Genomic DNA, 21,426 nt, shown 5'->3' on the forward strand with positions numbered 1-21,426 from the left:
TCATCTAAACCCCCTCTCCTACCATAATAAGCCACCCTCCAAATAAATTACAACAGACCAATATCTCCCAAATTTCCATTTCCAACACTTCACATCCACGAATGTAGCTCAACCTAAGTGAGTCTCCGACATAATCACTATCAACAAAATCCACCCATTCATGTAACCCAAAAAGAGCATTCATAATATATTTCACTTAGCTTACCACATTAAATACATCCTAAACAAAACTATCATTCTTAGAGCTCGTTTCAAATTCATGAACCCGCTCTATCACGGGCGAGGACTTTGAGTGCAGATGAACGAATAGAGCACATAAAATCCTGAAGTCAAGATAAACACAAGTAGAACATATGCCAAATTATCTGTATCATTACAACTAATTAAAAAAGTACCCTCATATCATGTTCGCCACCAAATCTCCATTTGCATACATAAAAAGTGGTATCGTGTCATATCATACCACTCCAGCCAATTTCTCCTATTCTGGACATGCCGGAGAATAACAAAATAAAACAAATAAAACTATATCGACAGATATGTTTGACAGACAGACGGACTTCTGTTCACCCATCTGTCTATCCAGTTTCCCATTCATACCATGTATATGCCTTCCTATCCCGCCCACCCCATTCCCAGTCCCCAAATGGTATAGAGCGGTATAGTACAATATGGTATAAGGTATCCAGCATCCAACTCCAGAAATCCAGACAGTCATTAACGAAAGCGTAATAAATCAAGCAAGTAAATCCACTTCCTCTCTCTTACCGCACATATCCTCTCTCTCCTCTCCCTCATCTCCAGCTTCATCTTCTTCCTCCTCCAAAAATCCTAACCCACTATCAAATCTTCTCCTCTTCTTCTTCCCACTAGCTCCCACTTTACCACTTGATCTTCTTCTCGCCATTGTCGCATCTAGAAACTGACCTTTCCTGACAATCGGGACTTTAATTTGCAGATTCCTTGTGAATTCTCCAGCTTCCGTCTCACTGGACTCATTATCACTCTCCATGTATCCCTTTGCGGAATCCCCAACACTCGCGATTTGTTTCAACAATCCGCTCACTGCTTTCTTTCCTCTTCTCTTTTCCTTGCTGACTAGTCCTTTCAATTGTTCTGCGCAGTGCTCAAGATCTTCGTTTTCGGTCTTCAAATCTGAGTTTTCTTGTCGCAAGTTCTCAACCGCCTTTTGAGTGTTCTTCAGAATATATGTTGTTCTTTCCAATTCTTCCTGAAGCTCTGCTATTCTCCCATCGCGTTCTGTTAAACCCTCGCTGATTCGTCGATTTGAGAGAAGTATTTGTCCATCTTTCTCATGGAGGAGATCCCGGAGGGTGGCAGAAGTATTCAAAGCAGCCGTCAATCTTGCCGAAAGTTCGCCCACAATCATGTTCTTCCCTTCAAGCTCCATAGCAAACGCATTTGCCCTGAAAATTTCGTGTTGTAATTGATCGTCTAGGTTATGAATTCCACGTTTCAGATCATCCTCGACGACTTTGTGCTCCTTTTCCATTTTCTCGACGAGATTCTCCAACCCAGAGACCTCGCTTCGGTATCCATTCAGTGCACTTTGAAGACGTGAGTTTGAGATTTCGTTTTCGGCGAGTTCTTCACTCATTCTCGAAACAGCGGTTGTGACAGCGGATAATTCCTTTTGAACATCCTGCAAGGCATCAATACGAGAGGACAGTTGTCGTCTAAGAATGACTTCTTGTGCATGATACTGATCGATAGTTTCATCTTGTTTTCTTGCTTTCTCGGCCAAGGTCTTAAGACGTCCCAGTAACATACTCAAAAGTTTGTCATTTTCAAATCCTTCGGTTTCTTCTCCATGATTAAGATATTCGAACTCGAGTCTTGCGTTGCGGAATTGTTCGACAATGATCTTGATGGTGGCTTCTGGGTCGGTGGAGAATCCTAACGAGGTTACTTCGTTTGAGAGAGCATTAAATGATGCCTCCCTTTCAAGGGCCTGAGCTTGAGCAATAGTAAGAGTTGTAAGAATTGAATCAAGTGCTGAGTCGAGTGATGAGCTATCGTGAGATTGGTCAGATGGGATGTATGACATTAACTTTTGGGAAAGACGATGTTCATGATCCTTATTTAGTGCTAAAGTGGAAGTAAGACTCTTGATCTCAGATTGCAAGTGAAGAAGTTGAGCCTCGAGCTTTTGATTGAGAGGATCCGGGAAGTCGGCTTGTGTCGATATTGATGCATGGGAAGGCTTTTGTGAAGATGTATCAGCTATTGTGGCAGGTGGCGATGGAGGAGAAATATTGTGCGTGTTTGTTAGGCCATTGGAAGTGGAAAAGGGATGGTCAAAAGTTCCCATCTTATGGTCATCATATGAAGAGTCGATCACCATGCCAGTATCATCATCGTGGTCTCCGACAATACCCATATTGATACTGTGATCATCATCGTCATCGAAATCAAATGGATCCTGCGTTCCAGTTTGCCAGTCATGGTGAGCGTTCGAGCGTTCTTCCTTTTGTGATAGCTCTGCTTTTAGCTCCTGAATCTCTTTTTCCATTTCCTGAAATTTCTCCATGATAAGAGGGTTTGCACAAGTAGATGTTCCTGCCTCAAGTCCTAATTGGCTTGTAACGTCATGCTCATCCTGGATACATTGTAATTCGTAGTCCTTTTCCTCCAATTCCTTCTTGAGTCGAAATATTTCTGACTTTCTTGCTTTGGCTTCATGTTTCTTCTCCCAGTCAATCTTGTTGGTCTCCTCACTCAGTCGGTTTCTCTTCATACGCCTTGTAACTCTGCCGTCCAACACTTGTCGTAGTGGGGCAAATTGTAATTCTCCGGAGAATGGCTCGTTGTCCTGCCGACGATCGAGTAGTCGCTTTACAGGTGCTGAATGTCGACGGTTTGACCTCGCAGATGAGAGAGAAGATTTTCGGAGGAATGGTGTCAAGCCACAAGAAGATTCGTGAAGAAGGTTTGCACCTGGGTCGGAATATCTCACCTTCTTCTTGGGCTTTTTTGATCTGGGTGTTGCGGGTAAAGGTATTGATACCTCGATCATAGACGGCGTAGAAGCTCGAGAAGTTGATCGTGATTGTGTCTCTGGGACAAGACAACTTCTTCTTTGTCTCCGCAAAGCAATAGGTTGATCAACCTCCATGGTCATAGTTACGTCGTTCTCCGCCATACCCTCGATGTATGAGTGTTTACCTTGATCAACAATCGATATGCTTGTTGTCTCAATGCAAAGCAAGGTGAATACTGTACAGTGTAATGCGTATGAGATTAAGAAAATGCTCGATGCTTCATAGACTTGAAAACAAAAGCACAAAGCAAGAGCTTAAAGAGAATGGGTCGAGTGAATTTCCGGTATGAATATGATATGCGGAATCAAATCAAAATGAATTTAATTGTTTACATCCTACCGTAATGGGATTAGCGTCGTAGCTATTTCCTCTAGTACCCCACCGTATCAAAAATTGGTTGGATGGTAGAGGGACAACGGGACCAAATTGTATATGGACACGACAAAAAAGCATGATACAGTACAGTATACAGCATGGTGTGTTGACTCATGAGTGGAGAGTAAAAGGGTTCAAGGGAGGATGACTGGATGGTGGAATTTCGAGAACTCTTCCTTAATGGTAATGTTTGGCCGTTGCTGCAGGGCTGCAGCTGGATCCACGACATTAAGAGCATGGGGTAGAAGCTTTCGACGACTCCACCGAAATTTCCAGGTATGCAATGTTGCATCCTTGTACAGAGATTTTGAAGGGTACTTCGATGTTGATGATATCGATGCCGTTGAACGAATAGGCCCATAGGAAGGGAGCAGAAGAGAAGAAAGACTCAGAAACAAGTCTGATTTTGTTGGTGGTAATTCCTTATCCGGTCGGATAAATGTCGGAACATTGTCACTCGCGCGCTTCTGAACAACCTGATTGAGCCACAACGGGAGGAGTCCGTTGGTGGGATGTTGCTTCCGTCGTGTCAAACTAAGTGGTTTGGGCGTACCTCCGTTGGCATTGGGTACTTTCCTGCAGACATGACGTACGTTTACTAAAATTCTACGTGAGATGAACTTCCAGCTTGAATCAAAAACAAAATGCCTTCATTGGAGTAATTCTTCGCATCAATGAGAAGTTTCTCTCCCATAGGGCTGCCGGTACAAGTATCGAACCTCCGCTACCTACATTCACAGATCTACTGCATATACATGCATTGATATCCGCATTCTTCGTTCTAATCTTCTGTTATTAGACTTTGCCAGAACGGGGATTAAACTTCTAGATCACATGCCGAAGTTGCTTCAGAGAGTATATACAGTATTTGTTGGCACTAGTGCAGTGTACTTCGGTGATGGATACCACCTCGTTTATGTGCATAACTATAGAGACGGTACTCGTATTATTCTTTTTACATTTGCTCTCTCCATGTCGCTCGAGGAGGAAGTTTCTTTGAGTTCGGAAATCCACATTCTTGTTTTATACTTTTCATTTAATCTAAACCCCAAGATTCTTGATATACGATTGCTGCTTCACCAAGATATATCTCTCCATCGCTGCAAATATAACATTGGCACATTGTTTCCTGTTGCGGAAGCTAGGAAATATTTGTATTTGATTCATTCAATACAAGTCTGTGGGCTTTGATGACAAGTACTAATTACAGCCCCAGTCATGGGTCTGCGATCGCTCCACAAGAGGATAAGTTGCAGATAGTCATATGATGGACTGAGGATGACGATAAGGGCGAGTTTTGCAAGTAGGATTGCGGGGCTCACTCTATAGCGATATCAATGAGTATATGCTTGAGTACACTTTCGCGCAAGATAGGTATGGATTGGGGAGGAAACATCATAATAGGTCGATGAATTAGTAAAGGGTATGATTGGGTGTCAGCTCAATGTTTGTCAAATACTCCTCTCTCTGAAAATCACAGGTAAATGTCACCCCAATTCTGTCCAGCTAGCTCAGTCACTCACCTTGAAGCTTATTCAAATCCAACTGCCTTCAAAAATCCAACAATACCTTTATGACTCAATCCTCCAAATAATTGTTGTGACCCATCAGTAGGTCCGAGACATAAAAGCGTATTGTATTGACCCCGACAATTTCTCTTCGAGTCTTCCTCGAAATCCGTGATTTTTAAAAACGTGGCGATGTCACACAAGATTTACCAGCATCTAGGCTAATACCACCTACCAATTCAGGTTACTCAGTGAGATGAGGCTGACTGCAGATTGATTCTCTCTTACCCTGGAATGAAGCTTTCAATATCAAAATCGTACTCTAAAAGTTCAATGATTGAAGTTGAATGGAACAATGACAGACACTGAAATGAACGATGTCTTTTCTGACCCTTCAATGGAGCCTCATGATCTGAGTCAACTACAGTATCATGTCACCTTACACGACTTTGGTGAAAGGGTACAAAAAGCTGCTAATGCGGCCTATCCGAGTGATCAAAAGAGTAAGTCATATTCAACACTCAACATCTGATCACTCTGTGTGAACGATTGTCTGCCTTTATGTTCAAATCTTCGCGAAAATATTGTTAACTGGAAGTGCTGTAGCCAAATATGCCCGAGTCTATGCTCTTCTTGTATTATGGGAGGATGAAGACCTGCAATTGCCCGTTTCGCTAGAAGTCCATGAATTAGGTATTGTTTTAGCTTCCATTTACAAGTACGAAGTACAAATATATCGAATTCCCTGCGGCGGAAGCCACAAAAAATTGAATCAAAAGATCTTGGACTTTGTTGAACTAGATGAAGACAGTAAGGAAGACCTGAAGATTGTTTATTATGGCGGGCATGGCATGCTAGCTCAAAACCGGCAGCCTTGTTGGGTGAGGTAAGTGATTAATAAACATTTCCTACGAGACACTCCTAAGCTTAAATCTGGCACACACCGGTTTTTCGAAAATCTTGATATTTGAATGTATTTTGTCATTGAAAAGCCTCGGGTTCGACGAATGTGTTCAATTGTCTGGATGATAGTTAGCCAGTGATAGTTGTTGCTTTCTTGAAACCAAACGAAGTATCGAATTCATCTGAGATATTGGCATCATTCTGGGACCTGGATTTGTTTCGTATGTTGATTTGGCGCTGGAATTTCCTCTTAACTTTGCTACTACGAGAGTATTGGATATCCTGCTTAAGAACTTTCCTATGGTTTTCTCATTAAACTAATACCTCATGTGCTTAGTCGTTCTGATACTCGAGACCCTAGTTTCAGCATGGTGAAATGGGGCGGGATCCAAAATTCTTTAGAAGAAGCACAATCCGACGTTCTACTCTTGCTTGACTGTTGCTCTTCGGGCACTGCTAATACAGGAGAAGGGTGTGGAACTGCAGAGCTTATTGCTGCTTGTGGCTTCAACGATGTTGCAAATGGCGTCGGGCGCCATTCATTCACCTATGCCTTGATAACAGAATTACGCCTGTTGAGCGCATATCCAAAGTTTACTGCAGCGGTTCTGTACAATAGAATACTGTGCCGACTAACAAACTGGATGCCTGAAGGCAGAGAATTACAGAAAGCTCCACTACATGTCGTTCTTACTCAAAATCAAGCTTTACCATCCAGCATACAACTTTCAGTAAACCCAAGGCCAAAGCTGGAGCCAATGTCTTTCGGAAGTCCTTCACAATCACTGGATTCGCCAAGTCCCGCTTCATTCGAGATCAATGAAAGGACAGATTCTGACCAAGGTTCTGGTTCATCGCCTATATCGAGCCTGCCTTCTGACGATGAGCAATTTCCAAGGATCTTACTAAGTGTGAGACTCGACGAAGATCTGGTTCCTGAACTATCTGCGGATTTGTTCGCTGAATGGCTTCGCATGATGCCCGTTATTGCCAAATCTGTCACTGTTGAAGCTAAATTCCGTAGTCTTTCAACATTAATCTTGGTTTCCATGCCAACACCAATATGGGTCTGCCTTGGAAAACATCCGGCCTTCAATGTTGTGGGTATTATCAAGAAGCCAAGCATAAAGGTAATCTCTTCATCAAGTCCTTCAACGCTGGAAGTTGCTCGGAGTGGTCATAACCAGTCATTAAAGACGAAACAACAACCACCAGCCCGTATCAACGACGAATTGCCTCTTCCAGCCTACACAAGGCAAAAGTCAATGCAAATGCCATCCTCTTCCAACCCTGGCTTCAATAACATCACTCCCTACCCCTCGTCATATCACTATTCTACCACTGCTGCTGAACCCTACACTTCTAGCCAAGATACTCCAAAAGTTCATCTAAAATTAAAATAGAAAGAACAAAAAATCTGGCAGAGAAGGAATTTGGACAGACTTTTGCGTCTGAAACTGATGAAAGACCGATCGAGAAATCTAGAAGAGATGATCAGCTCACACAGGTGGATAATTGTGTTGCGGATTCTCATAAATTACCTATTAAGAGTGCAGCTACCATCGTAGGTATGCTTTTAACTAAGGATGGTGAAATTCTAGGATCCGCCCGGGCAGTTCCGCAAGCAGACCGGGCATCTACGCCTCCGGCTCCTCTTACTGGATCTCTTGTCAATAATGTTGCCCCCACCCCTCGATTTGCTTGCCACTTGCCTGGCTGTGGTATGTCTTATTTACGCAAAGATTTCCTTGATTATCACATGAGGAGCCATAGAGCTCCACTTCAAAGTACGCTAGAACCATTAGCCATTTCAGAGACTAAAGAAGCGTTTATGAAGCATCTACAAATAGATCCTGAAACATATGCACTGATGGAAGTAAGAATTATCCTTGATTTACGCACCGGATTCCATGCTCACAGATGCGTAGGAAGAATCGGAGACCATTTACACATGGCTTACTTCCGACAAAGCCCACCTAAAAGATGACGAAATCGGAACGCCTTACGACTGGAGCGATTTTACAGAATATTCAAAAAACCTGGCTATGGAATCGATAAATAAAGGTGGCACTCATCAAACGGCTTATTATTGGAACCTTGCTCGTCCAACTAGAGATTGTACCAATTGGATCGCAAGATGGTTTCTTTACCGCAGTTTCTTGAACGAGGAGCAAGGGGAAAGGCTGAGCACCTGGCCGAGTGATCTCGGAAAATAGCCTCTCCCGGAATAACCTGTCTCGCAATACGCTTAGTCGCAGCCCTCAGTTTACACGCCTGATACGACTCAGGATTATGGTAATAGGGCCTCTACGCGCGGGACAACCCCGAAATACCATTAGAAAGCTGTGGGTAATGGTTAGGCTTTTATTGTATGGACTATACGGCGAGTTTCACTGGCAAGATGATTTTAGCTTATTTAAATATACTCTCAATAAGAAATTCAGTCTATGAAGAGGAATCAATCTCGGAAGCGAAAAAGGGGCAGGAGCGCTAAATTCTTGGAAAATTGGCGAGACACTAATCATTGGATCTAGGTTTTGTTTCATTCAACAATGTCGTATCACTGTCACTACAGACGTTATATAGAACCGGAGCAATTTCTATAAGATATCAAGTTATTGCTATGGGCTTTGACAAAATGATATGTCCAGCCTTTTTGTTGAACAGAGAGAACGCTGGCAAAATTGACATCTGGATTCTGGAGAAACATTTCGATGTCCCCTTGGGGTTTTAAAAATAAACACAAACTGCATGGATTAATATCAACTAGGCGAAGTACCTAAGATTCATCTAAAACCAGCCCCCTTTTAATCATACTTATACGGAAAAATAGTCTTCCATGGATAACCCACCCCCCACTTTCCCCATAAAGATTCACCCCACCTCCTCGAAATCAGGCTGAAGACACATTTACCCCTCCTTCCTCATATGACCTCACTAATTTTCTTCTCGTAAAGGAAATCTCGATTCACAATTTTACATGATCTTGAATTTTTCACACTCATCTAAGTCCTACAACCGTCAACTATCACAACGAAAATATCAAAATGCCTCTTGACGCAGATTTCGAATTCCTCCCTTTGGGAGCCATCATCCAAAGCTTCCTCGTCCCCACAAAAGACAAATCGGTGAATATTGTCCAGTCATTTCCAACCGCAGAGCTATATCAAAAATACAATCAGCCATTTTTTGGTGAAACGATCGGAAGAGTCGCGAATCGTATCGCGAATGCGAAAATCAATTCTTTGAATGGAAAATCTTACACTCTTGCGCAGAATAATGGGGTGAATGCTTTACATGGTGGTGTAAAGGGATGGGGTAAACGTGTTTGGGAAGGCCCGAAGTTGGTGGGTTTGAGAAAAATTCCGGGAGTAGAGGGATTGGAGGGGGGTGAGAGTGTGCAGTTTACGTTGAGGGATGAGGATGGTGAGGAGGGTTATCCGGGAACGTTGGATGTTAGTGTGGTTTATACCACTGGAAAACAAAAGGTCGATGGTAAGGAAGTCAGAGTGTTGGGTATGGAATATGAGGTCAAGCTGGTGGATGATGGAAAGGGAGTTGAAGAGACAGTTGTCAATGTCACCAATCATTCGTGAGTAGGCTTTGTTTAACTGAACTAGTTTTAGTTTTCCTCAGAAGAGAGCTAATTGATGTCATAACAGGTATTTCAACCTCACTGGCAAATCGACAATCGAAGGTACACAAGTCACATTATGTACCAACGACTACCTACCAGTCGACGATGGAGGTATTCCTACCTCTGGACCAAAGCCATATGACAGTATTACACCTAACAAGGAATTTACGTTGGGACCCGAGGAACCAAATGTTGATGATTGTTTCATCGTGGATGCAAAATCCGAATCTACTCCCCTCGATACACGATCTTCGCCTCTCACTACATTAGTCAAAGCTTCTCACCCAGAAACTGGTATCCATCTGGAAGTTTTGAGTACCGAGCCCGCATTCCAATTCTATACTGGAAAATACATCGACGTACCAGCAGTTGAGGGACTTGAGGCTAGAGGAGCAAGAAGTGGATTCTGTGTCGAGCCAAGTCGATATGTCAATGCAATTAATGAGGAAAAGTGGAGAGGACAAGTATTGCTCAAGAAGGGACAAGTTTATGGAAGTCGGGTTGTTTATAAGGGGTGGTCTGAAGTTTGAACAGTGGAACGGATGCGCTCGATATCATTGGGAGGATTTTTTGAAGCAACATTGCACGGCCAAAAGTTAGTATTTGACTCGTACTTGACTTGAGCGTTCATTAGTAAAATACCATAGCATATTATGATTCCATCCCAAGTCAGATCTAGTGGCATGCATGACATGTGAAGAATCCGGTGAAACTTAGTACTTTATCTGAGAGTTCTTCGTTTGCACTTCTTTGAGTTCATTTGAATGAAATGAATCTCAAAAACACCGAGAACAGTCACGTGTGTTCTATTTTCGGTGTTGGTGAGTATACCTCGGCATCCGGGTGCCAGCGCTAAGTGCAACCGGTAGGATTTCACATGTCAAATGCGATGTATTGACCAATCATATAATGGGAAATCGTAAGACAGAGTGCACATGAGGTGTTTCCGGAAGGCAGGTGACAGGATTTACATGTAGAAGATGGAGAAAATCCGGGGTGAAGAGAGTTTAAATGCAGTATTAAATTGGTTGGTAACGGAAGACGGGGTGTAGCTGAATCAAGAATTGCATGCGATGTTTGTTTGAAGTGAAAGTGACATGTGAAAGAGAAAGTTGCTGATCAAACAAAAGCGAGTAGCATCTCCGAATAATTAATAAAAACATCTTATTCTTCACACCTCACCTACTTTATTCCTATCCACTTACTTTCTTGTTCTTATTTACTATCTAGAATCAATACATCTACATTGCAAGACTTACATTACCAAATCATACAATACGAACCCAACACATATAGAAAAATGTCGAAGACTTTCAGTCAGAGTGATGTTGCATCGCACAATAAGCCCGATGATCTCTTCGTTGTCGTAGATGAAGATGTCTATGATCTCACAAAATTCCAAGACGACCATCCAGGTGGCAAAAAGATTCTTACAAGAGTTGCCGGAAAAGATGCTTCAAAACAATTCTGGAAATACCACAATGAGGGTATTCTCAAGAAATACAAGGCAAAGCTACAGGTGGGATCATTAGACACAAAGAAAGCCGCCGCACCACCAACACCACCTGCGACTCCTCCACCAGCAAAAGAAGCAGTCAAGCCACAGGCGGAAAGCGGTGCTGTGGTGCCAGCTCCAACAGCCGCTGCAAAGCAGGTTGAGGAGGAGTCGGAACCATTGGATCCGTATGGTGATTTGATTCCGTTTGCGGATCCATCGTGGTATCAGGGTGTATGTCTTTTCCACTCTTGCGAATCTGCGAATTACACTAATGTGTCAATAGTACCACTCGCCATATTTCAATGAGACGCATGCTGCTCTCCGCGAAGAAATCCGTGAATGGGTATCAGCCGAAATCGAACCAAATGTCGGTGAATGGGACGAGGCACGAAAAGTCCCAGAGGAAATATACAAACAAATGGGAACTCGAGGATATTTGGCTGGCTTGATGGGTATGCATTATCCAACTCAATACACAGAGAATAGAATCAAGAGCGTGGCGCCCGAGAAATGGGATTTGTTCCATGAAATGCTTCTCACAGATGAATTGTCGCGTGCGGCAAGTGGTGGATTTGTGTGGAATGTCATCGGAGGGTTCGGAATTGGTTGTCCGCCTTTGGTTAAATTTGGAAAGAAACCTTTGGTCGAGAGAATTTTACCGGGGATCTTGAACGGTGATAAGAGAATTTGTTTGGCTATTACGGAGCCAGATGCTGGTTCTGATGTTGCGAATTTGACTTGTGAAGCTAAGCTGACTGAAGATGGAAAACATTATATCGTCAATGGTGAAAAGAAATGGATCACTAATGGTATTTGGTGTGATTATTTCACAACTGCGGTTAGAACCGGAAAGGATGGCATGAATGGTGTCAGTGTTCTTCTTATCGAGAGATCGGCTGGTGGCGTTAGCACGAGAAAGATGGATTGTCAAGGTGTTTGGTCTAGTGGAACTACATATATCACATTTGAGGATGTGAAGGTTCCAGTTGAAAATCTTATCGGAAAGGAGAACCAAGGATTCAAAGGTATGTTTCGTTAGAATTATGTCTTTGGAAACCCGCTAACAATATCATAGTCATCATGACCAACTTCAATCATGAGAGAATCGGTATCATCATCCAATGTCTCCGTTTCTCCCGTGTCTGTTACGAGGAATGTGTAAAGTACGCACATAAGCGTCGCACATTTGGCAAGAAACTCATTGACCACCCTGTCATCCGCCTCAAGCTCGCTCACATGGCCCGTCAAATCGAAGCCTCATATTCTTGGCTTGAATCTCTCATCTACCAATGCTCAAAGATGGGAGAGACAGAAGCTATGTTGAGACTTGGTGGGCCAATCGCAGGTCTCAAGGCTCAAGCTACTGTTACCTTTGAATTTTGTGCCAGAGAGGCAAGTCAAATCTTTGGAGGTCTAAGTTATAGTCGTGGTGGACAAGGTGGAAAGGTAGAGAGACTTTACAGAGATGTTAGAGCTTATGCCATTCCCGGAGGAAGTGAGGAAATTATGTTGGATCTGAGTATCAGACAGAGTTTGAGAGTCGGAAAAGCATTGGGAATGAAATTGTAAGAGGGATATGAATCAAGCCCCATGCAAAAGATTGTACTCTTGTTAGAATAGAGGGAAGACAAAATGATCTTTTTGTATATTATAAATCGAAGATTGAGGATTTGCGCTTTGGTCGGTGTTGGTGCTTGGATAGGGATTCGGGAGATTGTTTACTTTACAACATTATATTTATATTTACGAAGTCCATTTTCTTATGATCTTGCAATAGAAGCTTTGGATTCTGAGCGTGACGTATTGTATGAGTCTCAAAGCATGTCGATTTTGTTTCATTTCGATAGAATGAATATCTAAGCTGCAACTTCAGACGTAAATGAATTTGCAAAGGTGAAAATTGTAGATGTGCAACAGAATCTTTAGATGCTCGTAACACGTGATTCATAGATCTCGATTGTCATTCTCGACTCCGAATCTCAAGTGCTTTGCTGTAAGCCACGAGATACTGTCTCCATGCGAAGATCATCAACAGAGTCTACTCGTTGCTCAGGGCAATTGATGATCTATGTACTCTACTTCGACGATCGCTCAAATGTCTCACATTGTCAAGGTAACTCGAAGCGCAAGTCCTAGGTATGCTTCACCTGGCAACCAACTCTGTTCTAGACCAGATCGACATGGAGAATATGAAAGATTTCGAGTTTTCTTACCGTGTTCTATGCTATCAATTGGGTTTATGTCTTATCTGAATGTTTACCAAACCATCGCGTTCTTCCTAAGCAAGCTTCAATGGGTGAGATTGTAACGTGCAAAATTGGAACATCAATGAACTCAGTAAGTAATTTTAACAGGAGGTTAGGCCAAAGAAAAGTACATCTTATATGGTAGTCCATCCAATATATACATTTATTGACTTCCCCTTCATTCTTCATATGGTGCATTTCGAATCTCCGCTTTCTGAACCCCTTTGCTCGGTTGATGGAAACTAGAGGAACGGAACATTCTCCGGTGACCAATACCAACGTCAATATCCCTAGGAATGCGAGTTTCATTCCGAGAAGATTTTAAAAATACTCCCAACATATCAATAAATACCTAATGGGTTGGAGGCAACGGAAACCAGTGGCTATGGCAACACTTGGCCTGAGTCTAGTAGTCTCAGAAGTAAATATGAAGAACATAAGAATGTGTTCTAATACCCGCCTCTTATAAGCTCATTCTTCCTATTATCTTATAATATTGCATTTTATTCAGTCTCTCGTTTCTCCTCGTTTCGTTTTTCTTCATCTCCTTTATTCCTTCATACATTTGAAGATAGTCCAAAATGGCAACCTCATCACTCTTTTTGAGATGCCTTACCATCTCTAGTTTCATAACTTCCATTACGGCACTCACAGGATACCAATTAGAAGAAAGCTATAGTGGCAACACTTTTTTCGATGCGTTTGATTTCTTCACAGCGCCAGATCCGACTCATGGTTTTGTGACGTATGTGAGTGAGAGCGATGCGTCGCAGCAAGGATTGATATCTGTGAGAAGTGATGGGGTTTACATGGGAGTTGATTCCAAGAAGATATTGGATCCTAGTGGACCGGGAAGAAATAGCGTGAGGATTGAAAGTAAAAAGAGTTGGACCCATGGGCTTTTCATTGCGGATTTGGGTCATATGCCTGGTGGCGCCTGTGGTTCATGGCCAGCGAGTGAGTTAATGAATCTGGTAGCTGTCAGTGGATATTAGACTAATCTGTTCGTACAGTGTGGACTGTGGGTAATAATTGGCCATACAATGGTATGCTGTACCGCATCTTTAGGGAGAAGTCAATTGCTAACGGCGGTTTCAGGAGAAATCGACGTCATTGAGGGTGTGAATAGCCAGAACCACAATCTCATGTCTTTACACTCGTTAGTCTCCCTTCAAATCATAAACATCACTTTGGGACAGTTTCACTAATATGAACGAATAAAGTGGGCCAACTTGCTCAGTTGCTGGCTCTGGACAAACTGGTACTCTTCAAAGCGCCAACTGCAACAACTTCGCCAACCCCGTCGGTGTCGGTTGTGGAATCAGCGATCCACGCACCAACAGCTATGGCAGAGGATTCAACCTCAATGGCGGTGGTATCTATGCCATGGAATGGACCTCCTCCCACATCCGTGTCTATTTCTTCCCAGCCGGAACAGCACCCGCAGATATCAACGGATCAAATCCCGATCCAAGTAAATGGGGAACTCCAGTTTCAAATTTCGAAGGTGATTGTGATATTGATACTCATTTCAAAGAGAATAGATTGATCTTTGATACGACATTCTGTGGTGATTGGGGAAGTGCTGTTTGGTCAAGTGATGCTACTTGTGGACCAAAGGCAGCGACTTGTGTGGACTATGTGGCGGGTAAGCCGGAGGCTTTTGGTGATCAGTGAGTTTCCATCCTTGAGATTCTTTTTATTCTTTCTGCTGAATGGGAAAGAAAAGAGACTAAAGTGATGTAATTAGATACTGGTTAGTTAAATCAGTTAAGATATATCAACTCGGAAACGTCGCCAGCCCAGCACCTTCCAACACTCCACCTACAGTACCGGCGCCTTCGCCAAGCGCTAATGTACCACAAGCATCTCCTATCGGTCCACAGCAATCACAAAACGCTCCAACTCCAATCAATACACCAGTCGCCGGGCCTCCCTCTCAATCCATCGGTAACAATAACCCCATCACAGATGACGAATCCATCCTCAACCATATATCAGATGTCTTCGGAAGCATCGGCGACTTCGGCGACGAAGGTAATTGCACTCCCTCTCCACGTCCCGAACCCAGCTATGATCCCAGCTACCCCAACTGTGGCAGCGGTGGTAAATGTCCACTAACCCGCGCCTTCACCTGTATAGAAAACCCCACCGATGATCTCACAAACTTCATCCCCGCCTCTCCGGCCCTCTCCAGCGTCACCCCCGCGTTCGAACTCCTCGGTATCGGATCTGGCGGCATCCCGGATTTCGATCTCGATATCAATGCGGAGAATTATCTCAACGCGGCAAAAGATGAATTGAAGGGACAGCTTCAGGGACTTGCTAAACAGGCTGTTGCGTGGACGGGAGATGGAGATGAAGATGCGGATTTGGGGACGGAAAGTCCGTCCCGGGTCATTGTGGCTAAACCATTTTATCCCGATGAGGCGGGAAATGGGAATGAGACGGCGGGATCGGTGGCTAGTCCCACGCCGGGGTTGAGCTTGGGAGATAAGGGTAATGTGGTTGCTTTTGAGGGAGGTGCGGCGGAGGTGGTTGGTGGAGGGTTGGTGCTTTGGGGAGCGATGGTTGTTATTGGGGGGATGGCTATGATGTAGAGATGATGATGATGATGATTGTTATTGCTGTGGTCGTTTGAAGACCACAGGGTTATGAATGTTCATGTTGTATAATGGAGTTTTATTCTATAGAATAGTTGATTTCATTCGTTTGGTTACTTTTTTTGATATTTTGTGATAGATATCTTGGAGCTCCTGTGATTATCTTATTGTTTTACTATTCTTCCATTCCACTCAAGGAAATGTGGTGAATGGCTACCTAGCTCTCCCTAAAAAAAAACCAAAGATCTTATTCAACTTCAAATATACTAATGTTGACTGACACATGTACACTTCATTCACATCAACATCTAATCTCAACGCCCCAACCCAACTATTGCAGCTCCCCTCATCTGCATCTGCATACTCCACATTGTATCAAAAATCAGAACCTCTCCCCCTCCCTCTTCCTCTCCCGTCGCCTTAGTTTTCTATATTCATCAGATTCTTCTCTCCATATGCACAAACCTCTTCACATCAAATATACCATGCACACCCTTCCCGCCACAATCTCAAAAAGTTCTCAATTTACATATCGTCATCTTAAGGCCGCTCTGCATTTTCTTTCAAGATTCTCAAAATCAATTGTTCTCCCCTCTTTATCACAAAAGAACAATATCAGATAATTTGATTCAACATCCACAAACTTCATATAAACAACGCTTTTAACATCAAAAAGTTCTCAGTTTTCAGATATACTGTATCTTCATAATAAAAAAACCTTATACTTTGCCCCATTGTTTTCAAAATCAACCAATTCTTTCTCCTTTAGCAAAAAACAAAAGGTTTCCAGAATTTCAACGAGCATCCACACACTTCATATGAACAACTTTTTTACTCTCAAAAAGCTGTGAACTTTCAAACATGCTACATCATCATAATAAATCAAATTTATGATTCCTCCCATTCCTTTCAAAATCAACCAATTCTTTCTCCTTTAGCCAAAAACAATAAAATTCTAAAATTTCAACAAACATCCACACACTACAAACAATCAACTTCTCTACTCTCAACCCTCCTTCTATCTCTCTAAAAACTTATTTAAACGATTTTCCACACATAGATTAACAATCCCCCTCAATATTAACCCAATCAAACAAGCATTAAAATAAATATCCATTTCCAAACTTCACCCATAGATGAAAAAATTAACAAATTTAAGCTAACGAAAATCACCAAAACCAACTAACTATTTTTCCCCCAACTCTAAAAAAAAAAAAAATCAACTTTTTTCAAAAAACTGCTCCCAAGCCCTCCAAATTTCGAACATCAACTTTTCAGATATGCAACAGAAGGATTCGAAGACAGAGATCACGAGGTTTGGGGGGTACTGGTTGGTTCGGTCCTGTTAGTTCATGTTACTTCATGTTAGTTGATGGAAGATTGTTTGCCCGGCCGACGTTGAGCCTATGTATGATGGGGAAAATGATCTTAAAATTGACAGACCTACCTGCACTGCAAGCTAGCACAAATTTTTTGGAGAGTTTCAATTATTGCAATTGTGAAGATTGCTATAAGTTTGTTGAGGTTGAAGTTGCTCATCAGGGATGTTGGGAGAAGTTGTACGTTTTTGTTGAGGAGTTTTGAAACACCTTTTTTTATACTTAAGAATTGGAAGTTGTGAAGTTTGGAAGTTTGTGTTTGTTTTTCTGGGTGTGGTGTCTTTTATGATGATTTGAAGAAAGGTTCATTCATATCAGGAATTTCAACTTGGAATTCCAGAACATCAAAACTTTTCAACCAAAGTCCAATGTTCCATGATATATAAAGGAGAAGAAGAGAAAGGAAACATCGGGGTGAGGGGTGAAGAAGAATTCCTCTTTGCTATTTCTATGATACCTCTCTCTTATCGCCTTGAATACATGATTTGCTATGTAAATTTGTTTCTTCGCGAATGTGGTAGCTTTTTCTCTTAGTTGAGAGTAATGATATTGCTGGGCGGAGGAATGAGAAGGGTTGCAGACAGCGGCAGTTTTGTTGAAGGCGTTATTTTTTGCTGAGGCGGTTGAGAAATTGCATAAGTATAGGAATGAGCTGCGAGAATAGAATGTCAATTGTGGAATGGGCTTGTTAGGTGATAGCTTCCCACCCAAGTTCTTGTTTATAGCCAAGTGGTTTCGTTGCAAACGAGGGGGGAAGCCACAAGTATGTTCTTTACTCTGTTTGGAACTGAATCATCTTCCTCGATATCAAGGAGTGAAGAGTGTCATTGCGTATAATAACATCAATATTTGATGTGTAGAAAAAAAGACATTGTAAGTTGTGATGGCATTGCAATATGTCTACTCTTGCAAAGTTGCTTGCATTAAGATGAACAAACTTTTGAGAGCCAATTTGATAGTGATGATGAATCCACCAAAGACTGCGTTTCGTTCCGCACTCGCTGGATGAAAGGAACCTTCATGTCGGACCGTGTCTGTGTCTTCATGATTTTGTTCATGCCTCTATTTTCTATGTTCTCTCGAATAATGCTTATATACTTCCCCTTCGTAGTGAGTTTCATTGGCGAAAAGAGCCAGGTCAATTTGCGGCATAGGGGAAAATATTGATAATCATTGCTCCAATTTACAAAAAGTATGCATTCGGTCATCGTCCTCAGTCTTTTTTACTAATCCCAACATCTGTGAGGCTTCTCCTGAAATCTGCACATGGGTCCACTTCACAACTTTGCTTATCGTGAGCGTTTTTGGAAATGGGCTGGGCCGATTGTCTAGACTCCTTTGCGAGGGATACACTTGTAATTTGAAGCGGAACTCAATGCGTGGCAGGAAGACGGGCACTGGCTACGTGCAAATTCTTGTAGGTTTCTGTCAACCTCAGAAGCGCTGAAACCCCCTCCTTCAATATCCCATTATTAATGTGTAATCACGTTGTCTGGTAAGCATTTGAATGCTGTTACTCAAATGCACCTTTGGGAGAAGTCTGACGTATCCAAACCAGTGTTCCTACGTAGGAATAGATTACCACTGTTCAAATGCGCTGTAATAACGCTCTCCATCTTCTAGCCATTCATACTCCTCCTACCCACGCCGTGGTGCTTTGTATTTCGCCCCTCTCGCTCTCGAGAAATTCGCCTTACCATCTTCGAACTGCTTGCTTTCCGCTCTGAAATTGCCTTTACTGTGTCTCCTCACATGTGGAATACTCACGCAGAGCGCTTTTTGTCTTTTGGTCTCTTGCATTCCCACTCCGCCACAAATCCTCATACGTCAACCTCCGTTCGTCGGTCCTATTTTCCCCAAATCTTTTGTCTTACATATAATGGCCCTTCAACTCCAGTATTTTGTACTTTTGTCCAGTGTAGGCAATAGTATACTACAGTGAAACTGTAACGCGTATTAGCATATTTATATTGCAGCTAGTATGTATAAAAAGGAGGCTATACTACTTTCGTATATATTCATATATCTAGAGAATACTAGCAATATACTGAAATACTGGAATCCAATATAAAGTATATATTCCTATTCAAATTAAATAATAAAATTCTATTCCTTATTTCAAATTAAATAGAAATCCCTTATTTCTAATCTAATTTGGATAGAAATGTATATTTTATATTAGATTCTAATATTTTAGTATATTACTAATAATATTAAATAACTAAATGATATTGAATACTTTCAGTGGTATTGAATTCTATACTACATATGTATATATTTCGAAAAAACTCGATACGCACCACTAAACTAACCCGTATACGAAATACGGGAAATACTATTGCCTACACTGCTTTTGTCGGCTATCTTCGTACCTCCCACCTTCTGGACCTCCTGAGCTCTGCTGCAACTGTATTCATATGATCGCTAGTTTTGCTTTCGGCAGCGTGGAGCCTTTAGATCCACTGAGAACTAGTCAGCACAATGAATCAGCAGTCAATGCTTTGCTATCGTTGAGGAGGGACCGGATAGGTCTTGAACTTTGTGTGAACTTAGCTATTATGGAAATCAACATGCTTGGCTGCTCCGCATGGGCAAGTGCTTTCAGCAGAGAGGCAAGCGATGGCGTTCAATCTTTGATAATCGATGAGTACGTGGCAAGAGAGGTAGTAATATTTTTTGAAAATTTCTCATAGTAATTTACACTGATTTTACGACTGGATGCCATCGCTATCTCGCTCTTAAGCCCAGATACGGTCAAATTTCATTAGCCTAGTTATCAGACATACTTTAATCGTTCCAAACCTTGGAACTGGATTCTCTGGACCCTGTAGCTTCCACGAACTCTGTTGCGATCCTTGTTCCGTAAATGTCTGCTTTCCCTATATTTCGATGTTTCTTTTAGATCCGCACCCGCATCAACGCTTCGCGCGTTTAAGTATGTTGAATATAAAGCCCTCGACAGCTTTCGCAAAACAGACAGAGAGGAATGTATTGGGAGCGGATATTCGGTGTCTTCAATCGTTGAAAGGTTTGCGGAGGATGTGCAGTAGACTCCGGTTGTTGGAAATACTGTGGTTTTTTTGCTGCTTCGTACCACCTCTGTCACATAGCTCGTCCAAAATTCCTTCACCAGAGATTTGCAAATGAAATTCTTTTCCTTCGATGTTCTTGAGTTCGTGATCGACATAATCTCTTTATAAACTATGCTACATAATATGTGCCTGTGATTCCCCTATCCAATGTCGTTGTATGATACCGAAATCGAGACTCGTTATGCGTTTCTGTGTGTTGGGTGTAAGTCTCTCATCAATTGGCGCAATGGGGAAAAAAAAACTTCACCGATAAGGAGTTGAAATTTCCCAACCTTTGATAACAGCCGGAAGACTGTGGGGAGACTCTGGCTCATACGCCAGCCTCAAAATTGTGATACCTACTTGCTGTTGACGCTGGTGTGTTCTATTGCCGTGTTTTTCCTTTTAGCGCCCCACTCTAGCGAGAGAGGAAAGCCAAACGCTGACAAATAGTTGGTTTTCTCACTACCTGAGCATATGTAGCTGGTAAGATCAAAATCCGCCTGCGGCAGTTCTTATTGCATAGATTATCGATTAGTTTCATGATCGGATGTCCGCCGTGCAATTAGGTTGATTAGACAATTACTGGTGAATTCCTGAGTTCCTGAGCTTTTGGCGAAGAGCTACTTGTCGGTATATTATTAAGATTTTTTGGAGATTCGCTGATAGTTGGAGTCTTGTGAGGCCCGAATCTAAATCAAGACCCTATCGTTGTTACGATTGTCTGTTATCTTCGTAACCAGTGCTGGTGCAAAATTCATTTGATACGGGAACTAATGACAACTTCATGTGCCTGCAGCTGATGACAAATAAGAGAAATCAATGCAGGGAAGACATCTAGTGAGTGATTAGTAGTGCTTTAAGTCCCTGCAGATAGTCAGAAGCAAGCAAAAGAGCCGCACCCATCTGCGAGTCTTGTTATTACGGTGATTCTCGGCTATCACACTGATCTAATGCCGTCATCCGGGACTAAGTCGATTAGAGAGTGTACTTTCGATTGACGTAGTTGCTATTCGAGATTGCTAGGTATCAGGTACTAGGGGGTAGGAGACGACTAATGATGCCAGGCAGTTGATACTTAGTCATCGGTGATAATCGATACCTTGAATGGATGTAATCTCACTGTGCAGAATTCCGCCGTGTA

At 42.3% G+C, this 21,426-nt stretch overlaps 5 protein-coding genes across 5 annotated transcripts; 4 read left to right on the plus strand and 1 right to left on the minus strand.

Annotated features, from left to right (window-relative positions):
* Positions 1-736: 736 nt before the first annotated feature.
* EAE97_009785 (uncharacterized protein) lies at positions 737-3,163 on the minus strand (the record flags this gene model as incomplete). The annotated part of the gene is made up of 1 exon (XM_038880300.1): positions 737-3,163. The coding sequence occupies one exon, from the start codon at positions 3,161-3,163 to the stop codon at positions 737-739; it is 2,427 nt and encodes an 808-aa protein (XP_038729006.1).
* Positions 3,164-5,300: 2,137 nt separating this feature from the next.
* Positions 5,301-8,064, plus strand: EAE97_009786 (uncharacterized protein; the record flags this gene model as incomplete). Its single annotated transcript, XM_038880301.1, has 5 exons — positions 5,301-5,448; positions 5,552-5,831; positions 6,186-7,230; positions 7,290-7,724; positions 7,777-8,064. The coding sequence occupies 5 exons, from the start codon at positions 5,301-5,303 to the stop codon at positions 8,062-8,064; spliced, it is 2,196 nt and encodes a 731-aa protein (XP_038729007.1).
* An 831-nt stretch (positions 8,065-8,895) lies between these two features.
* Positions 8,896-10,015, plus strand: EAE97_009787 (uncharacterized protein; the record flags this gene model as incomplete). The annotated part of the gene is made up of 2 exons (XM_038880302.1): positions 8,896-9,440; positions 9,511-10,015. The coding sequence occupies 2 exons, from the start codon at positions 8,896-8,898 to the stop codon at positions 10,013-10,015; spliced, it is 1,050 nt and encodes a 349-aa protein (XP_038729008.1).
* A 770-nt stretch (positions 10,016-10,785) lies between these two features.
* EAE97_009788 (uncharacterized protein) lies at positions 10,786-12,552 on the plus strand (the record flags this gene model as incomplete). Its single annotated transcript, XM_038880303.1, has 3 exons — positions 10,786-11,214; positions 11,267-12,008; positions 12,059-12,552. 3 exons carry the CDS (start codon positions 10,786-10,788, stop codon positions 12,550-12,552), a joined length of 1,665 nt encoding a protein of 554 aa, XP_038729009.1.
* A 1,258-nt stretch (positions 12,553-13,810) lies between these two features.
* On the plus strand, positions 13,811-15,829 carry EAE97_009789 (uncharacterized protein; the record flags this gene model as incomplete). The annotated part of the gene is made up of 5 exons (XM_038880304.1): positions 13,811-14,186; positions 14,243-14,275; positions 14,328-14,388; positions 14,453-14,902; positions 14,980-15,829. The coding sequence occupies 5 exons, from the start codon at positions 13,811-13,813 to the stop codon at positions 15,827-15,829; spliced, it is 1,770 nt and encodes a 589-aa protein (XP_038729010.1).
* Between the last annotated feature and the right edge of the window lie 5,597 nt (positions 15,830-21,426).

This window comes from Botrytis byssoidea (genome assembly GCF_014898295.1).
Source record: "Botrytis byssoidea strain MUCL 94 chromosome Unknown BBYS_023, whole genome shotgun sequence".
NCBI classification, from domain to species: domain Eukaryota; kingdom Fungi; phylum Ascomycota; class Leotiomycetes; order Helotiales; family Sclerotiniaceae; genus Botrytis; species Botrytis byssoidea.